The 24,612-nt window shown below is 38.5% G+C and overlaps 2 protein-coding genes across 6 annotated transcripts in view; one reads left to right on the top strand and one right to left on the bottom strand.

Annotated features, from left to right (window-relative positions):
- The window catches only part of coa6 (cytochrome c oxidase assembly factor 6), a 189,822-nt gene that overhangs the window by 53,647 nt on the left and 111,563 nt on the right, over nt 1-24,612 (top strand). The gene's annotated exons all lie outside the window — the stretch shown is intronic.
- On the bottom strand, nt 4,283-20,944 carry LOC141761704 (basic helix-loop-helix ARNT-like protein 1). 5 transcript variants are annotated; one of them, XM_074625263.1, is made up of 17 exons: nt 20,757-20,942; nt 14,909-15,020; nt 14,770-14,808; nt 14,641-14,682; nt 14,370-14,527; nt 14,200-14,282; nt 14,015-14,107; nt 13,200-13,314; nt 12,955-13,104; nt 10,743-10,977; nt 10,228-10,334; nt 9,686-9,836; nt 9,422-9,471; nt 9,214-9,325; nt 8,904-8,994; nt 7,825-7,921; nt 4,283-6,990 (listed from the first exon to the last, which is right to left on the bottom strand). In XM_074625263.1, the coding sequence occupies exons 1-17, from the start codon at nt 20,791-20,793 to the stop codon at nt 6,833-6,835; spliced, it is 1,830 nt and encodes a 609-aa protein (XP_074481364.1). In that variant the 5' UTR covers nt 20,794-20,942; the 3' UTR covers nt 4,283-6,832. The 5 variants fall into 5 exon arrangements, with proteins under 5 accessions (XP_074481364.1, XP_074481368.1, XP_074481365.1 ...); XM_074625267.1 differs by having other exon boundaries at nt 9,422-9,474; nt 20,757-20,929; XM_074625264.1 differs by lacking the exon at nt 14,015-14,107 and having other exon boundaries at nt 9,422-9,474; nt 20,757-20,944.

The raw sequence follows: 24,612 nt of genomic DNA on the forward strand, positions 1-24,612 counted from the left end.
TAAATAGTAGTAAGTACTGAAGTTACATGACAAAAACTACTTAGCCAGCTTCCGAATTGATTTTCTGCTGACCATCACGGATAACATGTGAAATTCATGTCAATGTACACGAATCAATACATAAAATTTTGTGACTATTTCACAAACTGCTGTGCGACTGGGCTGAAAACCTCATGTGTGATGTAACTGAGGTTCTCTGTGTAAGTCACAGCAACAACATAAGAAGGTCAGACACACTGTGAGAATGCCGTTTTATCCCCGATGCACTGGAAACCGCACAGAAACGCACTGATATGTAAAGTCTGAGCAGCGAGACGGAGAAACTTTCTGGACTGTGTCGACCTAATAAACTCTGATTCACTTGAATTCTCTTCAGACTTCAGCTGCAGCTTTACAGCAAATGTGGATATTGCTCCTAATTTCATTTTTAAAAAATGAATCATTAACCTTTGTTATTCCCTTGGTCTACTGTATATGCATTTTAATCATAAACTCTGTCCAAGAGCCCCTTTACTGTTGCTTTAGTCAGTTTACACTCTAGCTGTGGGGGCTGTCTTAATTTTTAATAGTGACTCGAGTAGACACACTAACAAATCTGCACTTTACATTTTTGATGGGGGGGGATTTAAAATATTTCTTTAACTGTGAACTATTTGTTGTATAATAATAATAAGACTGCCATAAAAACTGAATAAAGAGACTTTTGTTTAGTTGAACGGTTAAGTGTGCGTTTTCAATGTGTGCTATTCTGACAGAAGAGAGGAAGAGGAGGGAAATAGATGAAGAACAGGTGAGGGAAAAGAAGGACAGGACAGGAAATTCAGAAGAAGACGGAGCTAATCCATCACAGCTTCATGACAGTTGAAAATGACATGACCTCATTTGCCTGCAGAGCGACGCTGACACATGAGGAAGATGGAGTGGTTGGTCTGTTCACACTGGACTTAGATGACAGAAAAAGGGAAACTCAGATGGCGTTGTGTCTCATATTTACACCAAAAATAAAAGATGTGCTATATGTGGGGTTGGAAAGTTGATGTAACAGCGAATAGTTAATTAGGTAGAGGAGGCTGGCTTTAGTTTACTGGACAGATATGCTCATTCCATGACACTGATCACAAGTGAGAAACAGACACATAAACAGGCTGGTCTGTGTAAAATAAAAAATAAAAATTCACCTCACATAGCCTTTATTAAGTGTATAATTAACATTGTCACGTTTCATGAAAGAAATGACAAAGAGGTGTATACATACTGTCACTTATGCGCACAGTCGTCCACAAAGGGTCCACAAAGAGGTTCTTAACTAAGATTCACAGCAGAGAAATCCGTTTTGCATTTAATAAACCTATATATTGGGCCATCTTCACATTATCATGTGTCAAGAAAAGAAATAAACTATGACAGAGAGGCACAGGAGCTCATCTACATAGTGTCACTTGTCGCGCACGCACTCCCACACATGTTATACGTCCACAAAACCAGAGGTTACTACTACAAAGCAGGAGAGACGTTTTATCCAGGGTGCATGAGTGGATTTATGAACTCAACACTAGAACAGCTGGAGTCTCCGACTGTGAGTGCAGAATCTCCTCAACACAACTTTTTTCCATTTGTTTTGCAATTTTCGCGTCAGATCATGCCCATTGGTTGGTCGTACAATACAGATATGGTAGTTGTTTTTAATTGGCTAGGGAGAGGGGTGTTTTATAGGCTAGTACATTAAGAAATGACTTCCATTACCAAACTGTGAGACTTCATTTTACTTATAGCTGTAAAAGTATTTCAGTTTAGTGTTTTTGTCAGCTGTCAGACCTTTTTGGACGGGCCTGCTTGATTTCCATTGACTGCAATGGTTCACATGAGGATAGAATTCAAAACACTGTCAGAAATACAGTTTTTGAGATAACATTCTGAAATTTACCATCCTACATCTACCATGACCTCAAAATTTTGTCATTTATTTTCATGAACATCGGAGCTTTATTTTCAATTGAATTCAATTTATTTTTGTATAGCGTCAAATCACAACAGAAGTTATCTCAAGACGCTTTATCTATAGAGCAGGTCTTAGACCGTACACCATAGTTTAGAGACCCATAGATTTAGTGAGAATTTGCAGTATCTGTGTACATTACCGTTTACATTAAAACATTTTGATGCACTGTGGGCTAAATTTTTGATAATTCGAAAATCTAGCTGGTTCGTTTGTGGAGGACAGTCTGAAGATGCATTCATAAATGTGGTAGGATATATGACAACAGTGACACAATTGATAACTTGTAAGTTTAATACCTGAAATAATAATAATACCTGAAGTAATTAAAGACGAAACAAACAGTCAAATTTAATTAATTTTTCCTAAAATCGGGGCTGGAGAAATTAATCTGAAAAAAAAAATGTATTTTTATAAACCTGCATAATCAGTTTCAAATTTTTTTCTATTTTGAATGCAGTACAAAAGGGCAAAAAAAAATCCCTTAAATTAAATGTATGAAATTTAATAGAGTAAAAAGTGTTACAGCATTTGATTAAATAAGAGTGATGGATTTTCAAACAGTAGATTGTTGTCGAACTTACAAACCATGATAATGAGAATTGTCCCCATATAGACAGAGGAAGTGACCACAAGCAAGGAAAACAGGCAGTAAACACACTGCAAAGCAATGGAAATCACCTGCACGGCAAAGACATACATACCTCTTTGCATTCAAGTGTGTAAAATCCACACTAAACACCTGCTCATTTGTTTTGTCTATCCTATAGATAGTTGTGCGTGTGTGCGCGTGTTTGCATGTTTCAGGAACTTTTGGTTGCAAGTAAGCCAAAGGAGAGACCAGAGGAGAAAGAAGACAGACAAAGAGCTGAGCTGGTGTTTTGTGTTTAGCTTCAGCTTTTCATGCCTTAATAATACAGCGGGTAGTGTAAACAGTATAGTGATTGATTGGAATTTATGTATTATTTATGTATTATAAATTGACTAAAAAAAAACTTTATTTCAGACTTGAAGATCAAGTTCAACGCTGCACAACATGCATCTAAAATGAGTTAAATTTGCAATGGAGTTCAGCCTGCAGTATGTAGAATTTAAATACCTTTAAATGGCTTTATATATATACACTATATGTTTTTGTATGTATGTAAATAAGACAGACTTAAAGGGTCAGTGGGATGTATTCATCCACCTCAAAAACAAAAGGACGTGATCAGAATTTCATTTTTAGTGCTCACAGCTTTGGAAAAAATGGCATTTAAAGAATTGAACATCTCTTTCCAGAAACAGTTACTTTAATTAGTGCACTTATTTCAACTTTGTGCTGCAAAATGAGGCCCTGAGAGCAAAATAGACATCTGGTTAAAAGTCTGAAAATACCCTCAAAACTCAGCAGGGATGCTCCACAGTGTTGATGACTATCGATGTGCACAAAAAGTCACTTCTACTTCCAAAAATAATCCTCTCAGCGTGTTTGAGAGCCTAATGCAAGACAGAAAAGTAAGTTTTTTAAGGACGTTATCCACCTATTCTAACTATATACAGTTACGGGGGTCATAAGTTATGTATCTTTTAATAAGACTAGGTCAAAACTGAGTGTATGTCTGGACCGTGTTTGGTCAGTCTGTGAATTTGTCAGTGGTCATGTCTATAATGTTAAATCCACTAATGGTATAACGTCCGTCCTTCCCATTCATTGTCTATGTAAGCAGCCGTGCAATGCATTCTGGCATTAAGGCGGCGCAACTCGTGAGACAGGGCGTCACGTTGGCCGTTCCTTATTTGCATAAAGTTGACGTTACTTTATGCCATGATGTAGCCTCAACCTCAGATGCCAGAACGGGCGTGACTCGCCGCCTCTGGAAACTCCCTCGAAACTTTTAAACTAACCGTTGTCGATCCAAAATAAAGACAGATTTAACAACTGCATGGCTTATTTCTTGCATAAAATGTTTTAGGAAACGCATTTCGGTGAATTATTTTCGTGATATAAGAGAAGAAAGTTTCCAAACGAGCCGCCATGTTGTGTAAAGGCCAACAACTCTCTTAAATAAATACATTATTTGTGCTCCTTGTTTGTCCTTCTTTATCTCAGCATTGTTCCAATGAGGAAAGACTATAAAAAGGCGCAGTTCCTTACAATTCCAGCTATTTTTTTAAATATGAGATTGGAGTATTTAGTTGATTCGCAATTGAGAACAAGATTTCTGCCTCTGGTAAATATAAGAGCTACTCAAGATGACTCGACAAAATCTAAATTATGGTTAAGACAAAATAGAATTCACCCCATTTATGAAAAATTGTTTTACTTTCAAAGACTTCAACCTCCATTCCTTGTTACAGCAGATACATCAACGACAATTTGCACATACAAATAGACATTTTGACTTTTGATAGCAGGGCATGTTCAATATGCTTTAGTGTCCATTTCAAATGGCACTGATGGCAACAGCAAAAGCCAAAGAGAGCACACAACGGTTGATTTACAATTGAACCTTGTCAAGAAACAACGTGTTCAAGGCAACACAATCACATTATGCTTTCAAGATTAAAGGAACCAGTGATATAACCAGAGTTTACAGGTGCAGTAAGAAGGCCAGTCACTGAGTTCAAATCCATCCTCACATAGTCTACGGTACATTTCAGGGGTTATTGTGAGATAAAATATCATTTACTTTTTTGCTGAACTCACTTTCCCCTCAGCCTGCCAATGGTTCATTTTGAAGACAGGTCATAAGAAAATAAATAGCTTGATAATGTGATCATTCATGATCGTGCTCAGACCTCCACCTGTCCATGTCATTCTGGCCTTTTTTCAGGCTAATGAGGGTGTTAAAATTGGTCTCTCTGCTCTGCCTCTCCGCTGATGAGTTTTCATTTTGCTCTTGCTATTTCGGAATGACACAAAAAGTAAAAAAGCTACCAAACAACTAAGTTGATCCATGTAGCTGTTAGTAGGCTACACTGGTTTTCTTTTACAAATAGCTCTAGTGGTAATGGGACATTAAGAAATAGATAACAGTATTGTCTCCCTAGCAATACAAATACTAATTTCTGTGCAGTCTTAGGCTGTTCAAATACTATTTGGGGGGGCAACAGGAAGGTTAAAGGGAATATAAGACATGACACAACAGCAATAAACCCTGGACTAAAAACTGGAAACACTGGAACTGTTAACACTGTAAAACATTCTCATATCCACAGTGTACCTTCCATATTTTCTCAGGAGTTCAGTGCACAGTGGATTACCTTCACAGAACTGTCTGGCGTACAATAAATATGTGATATGTGAACACAGTATAGGCATACTAGGGCTCAGTCCTTTAGTGCACATTCAATATGAAAACAGCCACTTTACAAAGACCCCCTCCACTGAAAAAAATGTGGTTTCCTCTATGGATACTGATATTTTGGACTTTAACTTAACGGGTGTTGTTACATTCCTCTGCTAAAAACAGGAGACGTCTGCATATGAGCATGATTTGTGACAGCACAACTGGTAATTATCATGCTTAATACACAAGTGGCAACGAGAAACCTTCAATATATACACAAGAAAATTACTTTTCAGTCAAGGTTGCATCGAGTGGTTGAAGTTAAAGATGTATTTTTCAGTTTCAGCTTCCTTCTATTTATGGAGGAACCTCATGAACAGAATTGGGTTATATTTGTACGAGTTTTGATAAAAAAAAAACTTGAATTTAGAGCCTGTTTCCATGCCAACTATTTATCCAGGGACCAAAACTGAAACAATATTCAAGTATTTATTTCATTGTTTATTCATTCTTTGATAGCGTCAGCGCTCACTGTTAATAGCTGTTGCTAGCTGGTAAAATCGGACATTGAGTGTTGGTCGTGCCAGATGTTGGTCTCTTGTAATTTAGGTGTAAAAACATTTGGCCAGAATACTTTTCTAATGGTTCAAAGTCTAATAGAGAGGTGAAGTCCCACCCCTAATTTTGCTTATCTGGTTTAGTTGAAGTTCTATGTGATGGCTGCGGTGCGTTGACAAAATCAGACATGCTTTCTGAATAATATCTGTACATAAAGACATGATTAGAATCATCTGCACTTCTTTTAAATGATAGTTTGTGCGCTATAATATAATATATATAACTGTAAGCTATAATCTTCCAAATGGAGTATAACTGGACCAGTAGTGGTGGTGGTGGGTGTGGTGCGATGCCTGAGGCATTTCCATTTTTGCATATTTAATGAGTTTGCAATTCTTAATAAAGGGGAGAAGGGATAGACGTCCTTTTTTTAGCCTTCTTCTACTTACTGGACACAATATCGGACAAGTATTACTCTGCAGAGTATTTTTTTATGTGACTCAAAATGCATCTGGAGGGGATCTTTAAAAAAAACAGAGTAAAAAATGGAACAATCAGACCATGTCATGAAAAACACGTGTCATCACCGGGTACCGAAAGTTTCGCAAATGTCAAAGGTTTGAGGAGTTTCTCTAGCAGCACTGCACATGGCAGAAGTCTGATTCTCCTACAGACCGTGGCCACTCGTCGGGGGGCTGGGGGGGCAAGCAAGGCAAACAGATAAATCGTTCTGCTGTGGAACGTCTCGGTTTTAAGCTGAAGTGTCGCTGGGGAAGACATTGAATCACCACAGGCTCCGGTGACACTTTAACCTGACATTCCTTCAACATCATAATCACAGTAACAATAATTCCTATTAACTCTTTTGTTAGGCTTCCTCAAGTACGACACGTTTGCGGCCTTTGGTACAAGTCCAGTGGGTTCAATGTGCAAGGCCAGAACTACCAAGTTCTCGGCAAGGAAAAACGGCACAAGAGCATGTGAGAGCTTAAAGTCTGTGCGCCGTTTAGAAAGGCCAGTGTAAGTCCTCAAAGTCGCCTGATTGACCCATGTTTACATCCGACTCCAGCAGGCTCATGATGACCGCCATGGCCGCCTCGTCGCTGCTGAAGCTGCTCAGGCCCGGCACCACCATGCTGTCCAAGTCCAGCTGGGACGGCTCGCCTGGGTGGAACAGAGCAGAGAAACCGAGACTTTAGGGGGAAAAGAAACTCTGATATTGTGAGATATCACCCGTCTGTAAAGATCAATGCCTTCTATTGTTTGATGATGATTTTTTTAAACCTGCATTTGTATAAATGTTGGATTTTACTGCTCTGATCTTTTGCATCTCCTTATTGGATCACCTGCTGATTGAGAGCCTGCAGCTGTGAAACGGTGGGTGGGATCAACAATACAAAGACAGCTGGAGTTTCTTTGTCAATATAAAATGTCAAAAGCCTTTTTACAAGCCTTTGGGCAGGTTTTGTGAGCGCGGCTCATTTCTTCTTCGAACATTTTATCATAACCTTCATTTATAGATGATAAATTGTTTGTTAATTAAACTTCGTTAAAGCTGAAGTAGGCAAGTTGGAGCAAATATGATTAAAAAAAAAAGTTATTTTTAAAAAACGGTCACTATATCCTGACAGTAGTGCATGAGACAGGTAATCTGAAAGAAAAATAATGTGCCTCTGTTTCCTCCGGTGCTCCTAACGGCATCTGCAAGAGTTCACAGATGGGAGGAAAACAACCAATTAAACTTTTTCCTAACGATTTACAAATAATTTGGTAATATAGTATGTATAATATATCAAATGTTATAATGTGTACAACAATAAACTGATAATAAATACTTCTAATTTATGCTACTAATGTAATGTAATTGTTATTGTCTCTTATCAGCTATGATACAATATATCATTTATAAACATTACCTTGTTACCCGTTCTTTGCAGAGAGGTACAGATAAACTGATGATAACTTGGATTGTATTTATGATTATTCTGCTGACGGTACCTGAACTTTCAGAAGTTGCACTGCCAGCGTCCACCACTGTCCTGGAGTCAGGCTGGGACTGCGATGAACTGGCTGCTGCCTCCTCTCTGCTGGACGCCTGGAACAAGTCATGTGATGTTAAAAAACGCTGCACGGGGCCTCGCGTGTTTAACCTCTCTCCACTGGAGTGTGTAATTGAACTCAGGATAACAAGCTGTAGAAGTAGCCGCTGTCTTAATGTACACTGCATATATCCAATTTTAATTTGTCTTACATTTTAATAAGACTTACACACATATGGAGACACTATAAGGACATGTGAGCACGCTGTCGTAGAAATACAACTCAAATCATTACATTAATTAAAATACATGTATGATGAAATCATTCTATTACAAGTGATAGTGACTTCATATTATTGTTACATGAGGTTGCAAACTCAATCAATTGTCTGGTCATGACCTGCGCTAGCTGCTTCCAACTGACCAAAACTCCCCATATCATTATTAATTTGCTTGAAAATGAACAATGTATGCGAGACTAGCTTTAATTTGCATATACAGTAAATACCACAGAAAGAAAACACAGTGTAAGGAGGTAAAAGTTTAAAGAGGACCTATTATGCTTTTGTGCTTTTTCCCTTTCCTTTAGCGAGTTATATAGTTTTCTGTCCATGTAAAAGGTCTGCAAAGTTACAAAGTCCAAAGTCCACGCCAAAGGGAGAAACACTGCTCCTGAACTGCCTGAAACGCCTCGCTTGAAGTCCCGCCTTTTCTTCCGTAACGTGGTGATGTCACCAAGTAACACATTTGCATAATACCTGTCTAGCGGCTAGTTAGGCACGCCCTCAAACAAAGCTAGTTAGAGCGGAGCTGGAGCGGAGTCCAAAGAGTTTGGTTCGGCTGACCAATCACAACAGAGTGGGCCAGCTGACCAATAAGAGCAGATTGGGCTTTTTGGGAGGGGGGGGCAGGAGCTCAAACAGAGCGTTTCAGACAGAGGGTAAAAGAAGAGCTGCAGCACAGCCGGTATGAGAAGAGTAAAGCGTTTTTTTTAACATTAAAGCATAAATGTGCCGTAATGATTAAGAGGACACTCACACTCGTGCTGGTTTGTGGGGACACCAGTGGACCTTTCTCCTGGGCCGGGCCAAACGGACTGGAAGCTCCGCTTGATGGAGACGAGTTCATCCTGTTAAACAACAGTCAGGAACACAGCAGGAGATTAAATTTTACTTTTTTAATTTTTTTTTATTTATTATAAATATTCTTTTATGTTATTAGGGCTGTGAAAATTAACGTGATAATAAGCAAAATTTATAATTCTTTAACACATTAACGCAACTTGCGATTTTTTAGTCATGTCACCCCCCTCCAATCCAATATACATATACACACACACAAAATGCACCTGTAAGAGTCGACGAGCTCATTTGCGATTTGGGTCCCTATGCTGCCGGCGTAGATCATCATACCCACACCACTGGAAAGGCCTGGAATTATGGGTATTTGCTTTATGTCTTCTGTGGAAGAGAAGAAGACAGTCAAATTTATGTAAACAAACAAAAAAAATCACACACAAGAGACAAATGTCAATACACACAGTATGTATTTCTTACCCTGAAGTGCTTTTGAGCTGCCTGCCTCATCTCTTGTGTGACCGGGCCCCCTGCTGGTGCAAAGAAGTATTTACGCTGCTATATCCATGAATAAACTGTATTTTAAATGATGATCAGAAGCAAAATGTGTGTATGAAATCAACACAGAAACAAAAGTTTTTGGATAACCAGTGTCAAGAAAATTGCTCTAAAGAATGAATGGATGAGTGTTGTATTATATCTGAGACACATAATCCACATCTTCGTAAATGAATCAGTACTTACGAGACGACCCTGTTCGAAGACACGATAAACTCAACTTCTTTGGTCCATGGGTTTGTGAAGCTAAACCACTGACTTTGGAGTGAAACATAGGAGCCGTATTTCGTTTTGAACTTGTAGCACTGCGTCTCGATCTTCTCTTTGCTCCGGAGAACTGCCAAGAGATCGGACACGAGTGTTGTCACAGAGCGCAGGAGGAAACAGAAGAAAAGGTCTTGAACTTCTACAAAACATTCATCTCTTTTTTGGGGGCACAATTGACCCAATTTAAAGCTGGTAACTTTGAGCAAATATGATAAAAAGTTATTTTTGTAAAACGGTCATGGTGATTGACAGCTACGGTTTGGTTGTTTTCATTTGGCGCGTTGAAATAGGAGGACACAGAGGAACCTGATTTTCCACAGATTATCTGTTTCATGCACTACTTCCAGAATATAGTGACAGTTTCATATTTGCTCAAAGTTACCGACCGCAGCTTTAAGTTCTAAATTGAGTCAGATATAGGAGGGTTAAAGTTGCTAATTGAGGTTGCTTTGCTCCATCACCTTGCCTGTGTTTCTCTGTGAGGTGCTGCAGGTTGTCCTGGTGGAAGTACTCGTAACACGACGTGCCGAGAACTTCCTGCGGCAAATAACCGATGACTGCGGTGGCTCTGGGAAAGACAGAGGAGACGGAACGAGTTCAGTCACTCTGGCTTTCTCCGCCAATTTTGCCGTCACTCAGGATTGTTCAAAAACCAGTGAGGAGTGGAAGTGAATGCCTCTCCACATGTAACATTCAGCAGTCACACACATGGGACATTTTGATTAAATGATTCACTATACTTGTGGTATGAAATTACTTCCCAAAAAATGAGAAGAGCTTTTCATGTGATGCCATCAAGATGCAGCTCCTTCTGAGAAACAATGGCAAAGACAGAAAGGATTACCTCCACTGACAAAACTCGCTCAGAGGCCTCCTCACCACAACTCTGCCATTTCTTTCTCAGCGGGACCATGTGCTCAGAACAAATTCACAACTCACGACAGGAAGGTGGTTATGAGAATCGGGGGAAACTCACTGTTGTTCGACAAAAGTGAACTTGCCGTCGATGGCACAGCGGGTGATGAACTCGGAGGGCTTGACGTTGACGTCTTTGGAAGGCTGGTGGGGCGAGTGAGAGAGGAGGCGGCACACCGTCACCAGGCAGGACAGGTTTGAGGTTTCCTTGTCGGCGTCGCCATCCGAGTCCAGCTGGCTGCTGGGCAGGCTCCGCATGTATCCAGTGCAGTGGAGGGTACAATATCTGTAGGTGTCTGTGGGCACAAAAACAATTAGTTTGTCAAATAAATGTAAATAAAATATCTAGGACTGTCAATCGATTCAACTTTTAAATTAATCACATTTTGTATCTGTTCAAAATGTACCTTAAAGGGAGATTTGTCAAGTATTTAATACTCTTATCAACATGGGAGTGGGCAAATATGATTGTTTTATGCAAATGTATGTATATATTTATTACTGGAAATCATTTAACAACACAAAACAATGACATATATTGTCCAGAAACCCTCTCAGGTACTGCATTTAGCATTAAAATATGCTCAAATCATAACATGGCAAACTGCAGCCCAACAGGCAACAACAGCTGTCAGTGTGTCAGTGTGCTGACTTGACTATGACTTGCCCCAAACTGCATGTGATTATCATAAAGTGGGCATGTCTGTAAAGGGGAGACTTGTGGGTACCCATATAACCCATTTTCATTCACTGATCTGGAGGTCAGAGGTCAAGGGACCCCTTTGAAAACAGCCATGACCGTGATTCACAATCATTTGTGCTTCCTAAATGGACAGATTGATATCCCTGAAGTTTAACTGACTCGGTGTTATACTGTGATGATTTAGTGTCCCCTTAATTTTTGTTGAGCAGTGTATGTACTTGGTGAGTATAAACTGATTCTGATTCTTCTTTATGTGCTGCAGTGCAGTTGTTGGGATTGGCCACTAAGTGGCGCCACGCCTCCTGTTTCTGTCACCGAAATTGTGTTTACAGTAAGTGGTGTTTTGGACCATCTTCTTACTTTGTGGTTATACAATGCTGCAACACACTGACCTACTTCCTGTACAGGACTACATGTGTTTTCTTTTTGAAATTGTGGCACAATTCGTGCTCATTCAAGCTCTGAATTCTTTCCACCAAGAGATGACTCATTGACAAAACTGACCCACATTGTGAAAAGTGTGTGTATTTCAACAACAACCTTAAAGGGACAGTGTGTAGCATTCAGGAGGATCTATTGGTAGAAATGGAAATATAAATAAGCATGTTTCTTTTAGTGTATAATCACCTGAAAATAAGAATTGTTGTGTTTTTGTTAGCTTAGAATGAGCCGTTTATATCTACGTGCGGAGCGGGTCCTCTTCACGGAGCCGGCGGCCGTGTTTCTACAGTAGCCCAGAATGGACAAATCAAACACTGGCTCTAGATAGGGCTATCCGCGTTTTCACATTTTCTACACGCTTGGCACACGGGAGAAGCTTCAGTTGGTTGCAATCTGCAACCACACCGCTAGATGTCGCCAAATCCTACACATTGCACCTTTAAATAAGAGTAGTTTTTGTTCATCTACTTGCACGCAAACTTTAGCCAATGGGGTGGAGGGAGGGTTTACGGAGGGTCACAACATACCCACCCGGTCCCACCAGATCCAGATCAAATACATTTTCAACTCTATTTTGTTTGTTTTCTGCTGGCTGCCCGAACATTGACCTCACCGCCTAGAAACACATTTCAATATATTATTAATCTTTTGGTACACACCCTCCTCCTCCTCCTCCTCCTCTGTTTGGGCCCTGCAGGTACATGACTGAACATGTCATGACTGTGTATACGAAGCTGGAATAGCTGCGATCATTTCAAAGATTAACTCAGTTTCCTCTCAGCTGAATCACCTCGAGTGCTCTCAAGAGAGCGAGGTAACAGAAATATGACGAGCCAAAATAGCGCTGATCCACGGGGGCCGCGGGTTTGAGAGGGTCAGCGTGTTCCTCTGTGTATATTTTGTATTCTGCGTATCTACACTTTGTCATATCAGTATGATATTATGGTCCAAATGGCTTCGAAGATAACGGACCTGGCTCCAGTAGTATTTTAGAAAAACATTTCTGAGATTTAGTAGTCAGATGAGATTGTGAAAGCAAAAGCAAATAAATCTGGAGCCACACGGCTGATAGCTGAAATATTATGTTGATGTTTGACCATTTTCAGGCCACACATTTGTCTGAACCCACCTTTCTTTTTGGAAGGACAGGGCAGCAAGTGTTTGTCCTCTTGCTTCCCAGCCACCCGACTGTGCTTCATCCGGCAGAAGAAGGTTCTCCGGGCCCCGGGGGACAAGTGTGGCGGCCTGACGGGGGCGTCCACCTGGACCTGGACCCCAGCTGCACACAGAAAGACACAATGTTGACTTCTACTCGTCCTACAATGCGTTACATTCTCAGTTGTTTCTCAGACCTTGACGTTTCGACGGACTTACTTGCAGCATCAATGAGGCGGTGGCGAGGGTACTCCGAAGACGCCAGCTGCTCCTTCACCTTGTGGATGTCTTTGGGGTGGATGAAATCGAACAAGCTCTGTCCGGTCAGCTCCAACTGAGAATCCAAAATGACAATCAACTTTAGTTTTATTTAATTGTCTTTGTTCATAATAACCTTGCTGTTTGTCAGCTCTACATACAGTACTGGATTGTAAGAGAATTTCTGCAGCATGTATTCAGCCATGTTTCACTGGAAAGCACCAAAATAACACGTGCTGCCCTGCAGACATGGTGTCAGATTACTTTAGAAGCTTTTCTGTTGCATCCCACCTAATCTCTATAATTCCTCTCTGCTTGCTTACAGTTCGTCTCAAAGCTGCAAAATGTTGTCAAGAATGTAGAGCAGGTGTGGTTATCATTTCTGGCGGCTGCCAAGCCTTATAAACAGACTTTTAAAGAATGGTATAAAAGCTCAGATATCGCCGGCCCTGCAGACATCACTATCAGGACTTCACTGGAGCTGCAATAAAATGTTTCTTGTTTTATTTGCTCATAAAATCTGCAGACATACAATTTTGTGTTGCAGACTGAGTCATAAAGATTCAGCTCCTCAACCACATAAGCAAACTGTCTGAGGCACTATGCTGAGAGTAGATGAAGTGGAGGCTTTTATTTGGGGTCCCAAACTGACAAAATGCATTAGGGCTAAAATGTTCCTTTAAGTTAAATGTTGTGCATCTTAGCCCTCTGAACCAGCAGGATGGCCTCAAGGCCTGCATCTCCGCTTGAGTGTGTGATGTAGAAGTGCAACACACCTGGCTAAAGTTGAGGATCTTGGAGACGGACTCGGAGATGAACAGGATTTTAGCCCGGTCACAACTTACAATTAACAGGAAACCGTCCGCAGCCTGGTAGGAAAGATAGATACATAACACACAGATAGATATAATAATCAAATGGGACTCATCGGGGGTCGTACGTGAGTAACGTTAATACCAACCCTGAGCAGAAGGTGCCTGAGGTCATCGAGAGGCAGGATTGAAGGCTTGTAGGTGGTGTCGTTAAAGGCGCTGCTTGTCCCGGCTGGAAACACAGGACAAGCTTTTAGATGGAACAGAGTAGACGTCGCTGACATTTTATTAAAAACTGCCCAGGCGGGTTCAGAGTTACCTTTAAGGGTTTTCAGGTGTTGCACGGCCTTCCGCAGGACGGTGAGTTTGTCAAGTTTTCGAGCCATGGGCTGGCAGGCGGGGATCATGGCGGACAGCTCGTCGATGAGGTTGTTCATTTTGTCCCTCCGCCGCTTTTCGATCTGTCGGTGAGGCTCCCTGCAGGCGAGTTCATGTAGTTTTAAAACAACTGGTCACATAAATGAGACCAATGAAAGAAAGGCTTTTCAAGACACAGATGGCACAGTAATTTGATGTAAAAATAGAATTACCTGAAGCATTTCATTTTGACTTGCTGATCCTCTGCTTCAGATCTGCAAATAAAAGGATCTGCAAATTAAAAAGATCCTTTCCAATATTCCCTCATAAGACAGAAAAGAAATCAAAATGTCAGTGTGTACCTGCTGATGTCATCGTCCATTGGGAAGTCGTCACTTTGCCTGTAAGTTTGAATGGACGTTTACTGTATTAGAAGAGGAATGGATTTATTGTACAGCACAGTGTGATTTATTATATATCAACATAGCACTCCTCTCTTACTGTACATGGGTGCCTGACCGCTCCTCCACATCTCCCTTTCGTTTCCTTGGCAGCTCGACAGCTGGCAGCAAGGAGCCCGCTTGGTCTAGGCCTTCCTCCCCCGCAGCGAGATCTGAAACATGAAAAACAACCATCACAGTGATGTGAGAGACACATGAATACATCAACCTTGAGAGCTCTGTAGCGCTGGCTTGCCCTATTAATAATTCACCATGAATGAATGCAAAAGACTTGGCTCTGCCACGAGGGTTTGTTGGGTTTGTTGCTCGTATTGAGCAGCGAATAAAAAAGAAGAGTGAAGCTGAATCTGGTTCTTATTCAGTGGAAATGCCTTGAAACAATTTAAAACATTTAAATTTGACTCTTACTTTTTAAATGTACTTACTTTAGTCTTAAAATGCAGAAGTGAATGAAGAAACACAAAATGAATATTCATACTAATTAGTAAGGCCATATCTATTGAGGACCGAACCTGCTATAATCAAAAATAAATTAATAAATACATAAATGACTCGATAATAAATGATGATATAAATAAATATGTCATTAAATGCAGCAAAAATAATATTAAAAATAAATTAAAAAGCCATTAATTAATTGATAAAATGTGACACAAATTGATATTTCTGCTTTAATTAACTTCTTTATATATTTATCTTTTTACCTTAATTATTTTCTCTTCTGTATTATTTTCCCTTTTATTTATTTATATATTTATCTATTTTTGCAATTTATTTTTATTTATTTATTTATTGCATTTATTTTTTTATTTTTTTATATTTGTTTTTACATCTATGTATTTATTTAAGTATTTTATGCATTAATTTATTTATGCATGCATGATTTTTCCTTTACATTTCAGCCATTATTTATTTCCCCAAACTTGTTTATTTCTGTATTCTTTTCTTTTTACATTTCTTTTTTACATTTCTGCCTCATTATGCAAATGACAGCAATACATAAATAAATAGAAGGGAAAATTAAACTGGAGTAAATAATTAAGGGAATAAATACTAAGATAAATAAATAAAGAAGCAAATTAAAACAGAAATATCAATTTTATATCACATTTTATCAATTAAATAATGGCTACATTTATTTTTAACATTATTTTTGCTACATTTAATTACATATGTATTTATTTATTTATATTCTTATTTATTTATGTATTGATTGAGTCATTTATTTATTTATTTATTTATTCTAACAAAACGTTAAAATCTCTTCAGCTGTTAACCACAGACCATTCAAAAAACCCATTGACCTCAAGACGAAGGAACTGGAAGTGCTAAAATGCTAACTCATTTCCGTGTTTTAGGGGTCATTCCTGCATCACTCTATTATGGCATTTCTTTGCTTCCGTAAAAGTCCTACAAAGCAGTATTTGTATCATAAAGTAGCCCGTATTATGTGCTGTGTATTCTTGATGTTTGTTATTGTTGCACAGCTTTGTTTCAACCTGTAAATTATCCATCAATATTTGAATCCATTTTTGTCCTCAAATGCCTTTTTTTTGTGAGCAAACAATCAGTGACTCATAAATGTGTTTGCAGTATAGTGGGGGAGGCAATCATTTTTTAAAAAGGTTGATATCTCACTCAGGAATGTTTGTCAAAGTGTGGAAAAGCTTTAACAGCTGACCCATGCCTGCCTGAAACCAGAAGAAGAATTCCTCTCTTTCTTCTATTTAGTTTCTCGCCAAACCATCTCCCCATCCCCCCCTCACACACACACACAGACAGACACACATTAAAATGCCTTGGCTCAGCCCTGATCTGTTGTCATGTTTCGCTCTCCGTGCACTATCTGAAGGCTGCCGTTGAACGGCGCCAAACCTCCAGCTATGCTCTTGAGTTTATTCAGTTTAACAGGCACATGAGAGAGTAAATGGGGTTTGGGCTATCGTCTTACCTAACGTTTATATAATGCTGTAACAACGACCTACTTCCCTCTCAGGACTACCATACTTTAAATTGTGACATTTATTATAGGGAAAAAAAGTGTTAATAAGGAAGCTTTTCAACGTGACTGTTCGCTGTCACTGACCCATATTCTCCTGTTTTTCTCACAAAAGCAGGAAAAGTTATTCATAATAATAGAAAACTTTTCATAATTAATATGTGTTTTTTCTGCTAGTTTTATAACAGGAGCTGCAACACTTAAAAACTGTATTTTTCAAGCAACTTTTGCACAGTTATATACTGTATGAATAACATTTAATGTAAAACCACAACCAGCTTCTACAAACAGGGCCAGGCGTGACTACATTTCAATCAGCAGTGGAGTGCACTTGAACGATATTGAGATGATTGTCTTTAATCCTTGTGGTGTTTAGTGGGTCATCACTGACGCAAAAGTGGAATGTGGGAGCGATTCGCTTTGCCAGCTCTCCTTCCACCCACCACACCTCTTCACCACTGATGCTGCAGCGTTATACGCCACCTCCAACGTCACAGTCTTTTTTTCCTGTTTCCTTATAAGCGAGGAACATTTTCCCCCGTGTGAGCCCTGCCAGCTGACTGGCTGAAGTGTGCCATCTAGGAAGTGACAGTGCCTGCTTTGTTGCTGTGCTGATAGCACGTCTGAGCCAAAAAGCTCCCTTCGTGACTAAACTGCTGATTAGAGGCCAAAGCCTGCAGCCATGCAGCAGATGACATAGTGAAGCACAGAAACATAGACAGCAGCCCACGGTGGAGATGCACGGGAGTGTGACAAACTCAGTATGACCAACTGTACAAGTGTTCGCACGACATGACCTACATGCACTTCTTCACAGCTGTACTGTACATTTCATCCCACTTGAATGACTTTAAGGTATTTGGTAGTGGAAAGTATAGATGACCTGATTTGAATTATAGACATGATATACAGCAACACAGTTCGTGAAATAGCAAAATTTAATCTATTTGATTCATGTACATAGACATGAATTTCCCTTTTCAACAACGTATTTTTCGTGCATTTTCTTACAAATGTTCAGCAACACATGAAGCACATGTCAATTTTCCGCTCCAGTCTTTTCAAAATAAAACTACTTAGTTAGGTTTAGGAATAAATCAACTTGGTTAGGCTTAGGCAAAAACAACTTGAAAGAACAAAGATTGTGGTTTGGGATCAAATAAACTCAGAAAGTGCCGTCACTTTAGTATGGAAGTTACGTGCAAAAACGACGTAGTAACGTTTAGGAAAAGATTGTGATTTGGATTAAAATAAACTCCAGAAGTGTCGTAACTTAAGTACGGATGTTACATGACAAATAAATCAACGTATAAATAAACCAACACCGGTCTCCTGGGCGAAAGTCCTGTGTTTTATTGACCTACCCATCCACCCTAACCTCCTCCCTACACGGTGTTTGCCACTCTTTATACTTCCCGGTTCACAATTACGTGGATTACATACGAATTGATTGTGAAATTCGTGTCTATGTACACAAATCAATACATTCAATTTTATGAATAGGCTTTTTGTGACACTGGACAGCTGTGCGACCGGGCTGGAACAATACAATACCCTAATATGATACAATACAAACCAGCACACAGCTTATTCAGCAATAAAAAGCCATATATACTTGTGTCCACAAAGAAAAGCAAAGGGCAGTAAAATGGCCAATAAATGCCAGACAGAGAGCCAACTAACTGCTTGACAAACATCACAGTGGAACGCAAAAAAAACCCAACATCTGCCCGATCTCTACCTGCCTTTTGACACATCAGACTATTATATGAGAAATACAGAGGATATTCATGCACAGTTTGCAGACAACTCATTTCAGTCCTTTGCTCAAACTCAACATGTCTTAAAAATCCCACAAAAAGGAAAGCATATGCTGCTATGTTTCCTCTAACACAGAACAAAGTAGTAACAGAACGAACACATAACGACAGGTCGTGAAAGATAAGCATGAAATGTCACACAGAGTGTCCAAACAGCATAAATTACAGTCTGTGCTAAACAGCCACAGACAATATGGACACAAGCTGGGCTGACTTCTCGTCGTGTGTAATGTAATGTAATGTAAACTTGCATGTGATTATCATAAAGTGGGAATGTCTGTAAAGGGGAGACTCGTGGGTGAAGATTAAGAAAATAATCCATAACTGTTAACAACTGTTAGTTGCAACCCTAATTATTACAGTATTACTAATGAACAATTTCAGAAAACTACAACAAAAGGAAAATATAAGAGCTATACAGCTGCAGCCACAGCCTTTGTGGACAAAATGTACGAAACAGAAGTCTAGCCAGAGAGGTTATGTGATATTGCATTTTTGTCAAGAGTCTACAAATGAAGGTTCAGTGACAGAGCAAGCTGTTTTCATCCATAGGTACACATTAGTGGTCTGAACATGGAGCACTAATGGATTAATAAAACTGCAAAGGGTAGCGATGCCGGCGCTGTTGATGGATCTCTGAAGCTGTGGTCTTGAAACAGCCATCCGTTGTTGAATATCAACAAAAGGAAGCGCTCTTGAGTCAGAAGGTTTTTGCACAATAGCCGTGTGAATACAGACTATCCATCTGTAGAAAAACACACAGCACAGGCTGGCTGTCTGAGTCACAGGCGATAAACGCTGCATATTTGTATAGATGGAACGATTTTTCACTTAAAACTGAAACTGTTTGTCTGGTTAGTTTGTTGATATGCTTTCTGTCTTGACCAAAGTATTGATCTGATCCGCCTATGGCATAGATATAGTCACATTATGCCTCCCTAGAGAGTTGTTGTACAGGTTGATGGCTCGGGGGACAAAGGATTTCCTGAGTCTGTCTGTGGAGCACTGACTCAGGAAATCCTTAAGTTTGCTTTAAACACTTTTTGCTATCTGCCATACTACTGCAGTGATGAGACTGCCTCCCTCTGCTGCACAGTGCAGGCAGCGCTGCTCTACTGATCTACTGACCCACTTTAGACTGAAGCTGCTGCTGCAGAGCTGACGACACACTATAAGCTCCACTGAGGAGGACAGTTTGGTGGAAGTTGCTATGATTACAGTGACAAAGACAGTAAAGCATTTTTTCTTATTAATTTAATTTTAATTCTCGCAAAGTTCTACATTCACAAGTGTAAATTTACCCAAAAAAAGCCTAATTTCTTTGTATTTATGAAAGAAATGGAATTATATCTGTCAACAATTCCTCACAAAACAAAAAAGCAATGAAAATGTGCTAATGTTTTCTGCTGTTACTATGGATACTGTAATTTTGAAAAGTTTGGTGGAAGTTTAGGCAAAAAAAAAAAATACTTTAGCGAAGCAAAAAAAAAAAATACGGTTAATTAATAAAAAAGATATCTTGTTAAGGGTGAAAAAATACTGTCATTTTGAAATTAAAAAAAAAAATTTAAAAAAAATTAAGTAAATAAAAAATAAGTAAATACAAAACAAATAAATTTAAAAAAAAAAATAAAAAAAAAAAAAGTTTGGTGGAAGTTTAGGCAAATTAAAAAAAATAAATAATAATAAATACTTTGGAGAAGCAGAGAAAGATGTCGGTGGACAGTAGCTTAAAAAAAAATACGGTTAATTATTAAAAATATATTTTGTTAAAGGGGGGGGGAAATTGTCGCCATGGTTACAGCTGCGTAGCGGAAGCGCGCTTTCCAGTCGGGGACGCGCACGTCAGGTAGTGCGGAAAAATAGTTGAATGGACTACAGTCGTTCACATTAACACAACAAATACACTGTAACTACGTGTAAAAATACAATATAAACATAATTAGTCGCATGAAAGAAGTTTAGAAGAAGTTTAAGGACGTATTTACCTCTGCTTTGATTTGTTTTTCCCCCCAAATGATGAGAAAAAGCAACAAAATAATAAAATAAAAGCTGAATTATGCTCCTACCTGCAGCCCGGTCCGCCACCGACACCGTCACCGACATGCCTGCAGAGAGCCTGGAGCCGGTGTGCCGGTTGAAGGCTACATGTGGAGCCGCAGCAGCTGTAGTAGTAACAGAGGAGAGGAGGAGGAGAGCTGCAGAGAAGCAGAGTGTTGTATAATTGACTTCATTTTCTCTCCTCCTCCTCCTCCTCCTCCTCCTCCTGTTTTTTTTTTGGTTTTTTTACAAAGGAGGAGGAGTGGTGATAGAAACGTGAGGGATGAGTGAGAACAGAACACCCACGTCTTCTAGGAAACTATAAGTTCACACTTGCCTCCTACTTTCATCACCCTTTTTATTTGGTTCTTTCATTCATGCCCCAGCTTTTATTTTGACAGCCAGGGTACCCGGCGTTTTGCTTGGGACAGCTTGCAACCCCATTCATTATCACCGCATGATTCGGGATCCCCTTTAAATTTCAAAATAAAGCGTAATAACGCTGGGTGACACTTTGCAGAGACTAAACGAGGCAGATAAAACATATAACAGGTAAAACACACACACAGTTATAAAGCAAATAAAACAGGTAGGGTAGATGTAATAAATAAATATAAACAGAAGTATTACACTTGAGGAATAAAATATAAAAATAGATGTAATGTAAACAGAGGTAATTGCATTTGTAAAACAGGTAGGGTAGATGTAATAAATAGATAAATGTAAACAATGGTAGTTGCACTACCTTTTAAAACTACTACTTTTAAAACGTGTGGTATTTTGTATAGTGAACAAGTTTAGAACCCTGAATACTCTGGTAAAAATGTTATTATTGTTCTTCACAATTAGGTTAAAACTTAATTAAGTTAAAGCAGAAATTATAATGAAAATAAACATGAGAAAATGTTAAAGTTGTATTTTTAAATGTATTTTTTTGCGTTTTTATTTGACGTCATAACAATATGTAAATGTAAGTGACAGTGAACAAAATGTTCTACTGGTTTTTATTTCCCATCACAGAGGTCGTAAATCACTCGCAGATGATGTTATGGATAGGGTGGTCAAACTGGATTATCAGGATTGCGACTGTGACAATGCCTATATATATATATATTATTATTATTATTATTATTATATATATATATTATTATATATATATAATAATATATTATATATTATTGTTAATTATATATTATATATATTATTATTAGGCTTATAATTATCCCTGACGGTGCAGGTGTGACTGATTCCTCAGGTGATAACGTATATTTTGATGTTCTGACGTAGTGCGCGTCACAGATCTGACTTTGCTACTCTGTCGCATTCCTCCCAAACACAGCGGAAGTGGCGAGGAGGGCTCACTCTGTCATTATTTCCTAGCACGATGGTTCCCAAACTTTTTTTTTTTTTTTGCATGGAGGAACCCCTGAACCAGGGGTCAGCAACCTGCGTCTCTTTAGCTCCTCTCCAGTGGCTCCCTGTGGATTTATAAAAATGGAAATGAATAACTGTTTTTTTGTTTACATTTTCATTTTTATTTATCATTGTTGAAGGTCTATGGTACGACGGAGTATTAGGGCCACATTTAGGACAAATAAATAAATCTGAGATTACGAGAATAAAGTCATAAATTTACGAGAAAAAAATTGTAATTTTACGTGTTATTTTCTTTTTTTCTCGTAAATTATGACTTTATTCTCGTAAAATTACGATTTTTTTTCTCGTTAAGTTATGACTTTGTCGTAATATTACGTCTTTTTTCTCGTTAAGTTATGACTTTATTCTCGTAATATGACTTTTTTCTCTTTAAATTATGACTTTATTCTCGTAATAAAAAAAAAAATTCTCACAGTTATGACTTTATTCTCGTAATATCACGATTTTTTTTCTCGTAAAGTTCTTACTTTATTCTCGTAATATTATGACTTTTTTTCTCGTTAAGTTATGACTTAGTTCTCGTAATATTACGACTTTTTTTCTCGTTAAGTTATGACTTTATTCTCTTAATATTACAACTTTTTTTCTTGTAAAGTTATGAATTTCTTCTCTTAATATTACGACTTTATTCTGGAAATCTCAGATGTTTTTTCCCTCAATGTGGCCCTAATACTCCGTAGTAATTTGCTCTTTGGCCCTCACTGCATTAGACTTATATTCTATATACTTAGACTATAAACTGTGTTACCTTCATCACAATGCTCAAATGTTTTGTGGCTCCAGACAGATTTTTTATTTTTTTTCAGTAGTTTTACACTTGCCCCATGTTCCTAAAATATATAATAAAATATTTTGTGCAATTAGGTTTCCATCTTCACGAATCTCTTAAACACAACATGTGAAAAACGACTAAACAAAAAAAAAGTAGTTAGCGAGTATTCTACATACAGTATATAGATATCTACACATGTACATACTGTACATAATCATCCCATCTGTATATTCATCCGGTATTTATTTATTTGCACTATTTGTATTGTTACAACTTCCGAACACTTGACTTGTATATTGACATTTTATTTTTATTTTTATTATTGTATTCTTTATTGTTATTTCTATTAGTCCAGACAGTTTTACACTTGTCTTAAAATATATAATAAAATATTTTGTGAAGTTAGGTTTCCATCTCCACGAATCTCTCAAACACAACATGTGAAAAACGAGAAAAAAAAAAAAAAAGTAGTTATCAAGGATTGTATAATGGTGTCCTCATTTCCCCCAATTCTTTAAAAAAAAAATAAGAAAACCCCACTCAGAGTGATCCCTCTCCTCTTCTCAAACGTTGACGATCTGCTGCCCTCACCTACATAGTGTAATTCGAGACCTTTGCACGAGATTTTACGTAAAACGACGCGGCTGCACGTGCCAACCATAAACGTGTTGACCTATATATTATATAACTCAGACGGTCACGTGGCAACGGTTGGCTCGGTAACCCATTTAAAAGCTCGTCTCGCGCAGAGAAAGTACAACGGTCCCCCGCGTGCACTGCTAGTGGACTTCACCGAACCCGGAAGTATCGTGAAGCGGACAGTAAACACAGATAGCAGCTCTCTGATTAAACTTTAAAGGGACATTTATATATGATTTCAAAGGTTTACATTCATATAGTGTGTGCCGATGAAGTCCCTATTGTGTTAACTTACAGAGTGGAAAGTCTCTTCAGCCTACTTTATTGTTGTTTCCTCATTTAAAACAATACAGTATAAAATAGGCTTTTTTTTGCATGGGGTTTGGCAGTGAGTTCACTCCAGGTGTGGCTACTTATTCGTGCCGTACTGTCTGAGACCATTCTGAGACAGGGCGGCACAGAAACATGACATGAGACCTGGCCTCAAATCATTTAGATGTCCACGTTTAATCACTGATGAATTAAAAAAAACAACATGGGTCAACCTTTAACCTGAGGACAACAACTTTATAAACTAGGGGAAAAAAGTTTGGAAACTTGTGTTTGGTGGATTATTTCTCTGTTGTTACAATGCTAATTGGCATTGTATTTTACATGGTTAGAAAGCGTGTTTATTTACCTTCACAATGATGTCCAACTTGTAAGGATCATGCATTTGTGGGATGAGCAACACAGCTGATTATGTGGGTAGAGCCCAAGAAAAAAATTGCCAAAATGCTCTGCCAATGGTAAACAGTGTATTCTCCAATTGACTCTTGTTTTGAGTTGTTTGGTGGATTGGATGATTGAACTCACCCACTCTACCCACATAATTATAGAAATATGAAGTATTCTGCTTTTGGTAAAACAAAAAATCAAGCATCTACTTAATTAATAATTATTTAAATATGAAATATTGTTTTTGATAAAATAAAAATCAAGCATCTACTTAATTAATAATTATAGAAATATTAAATATTTTGTTTTTGGTAATAAAA

Source organism: Sebastes fasciatus, chromosome 23 (genome assembly GCF_043250625.1).
Source record: "Sebastes fasciatus isolate fSebFas1 chromosome 23, fSebFas1.pri, whole genome shotgun sequence".
NCBI classification, from domain to species: Eukaryota; Metazoa; Chordata; class Actinopteri; order Perciformes; family Sebastidae; genus Sebastes; species Sebastes fasciatus.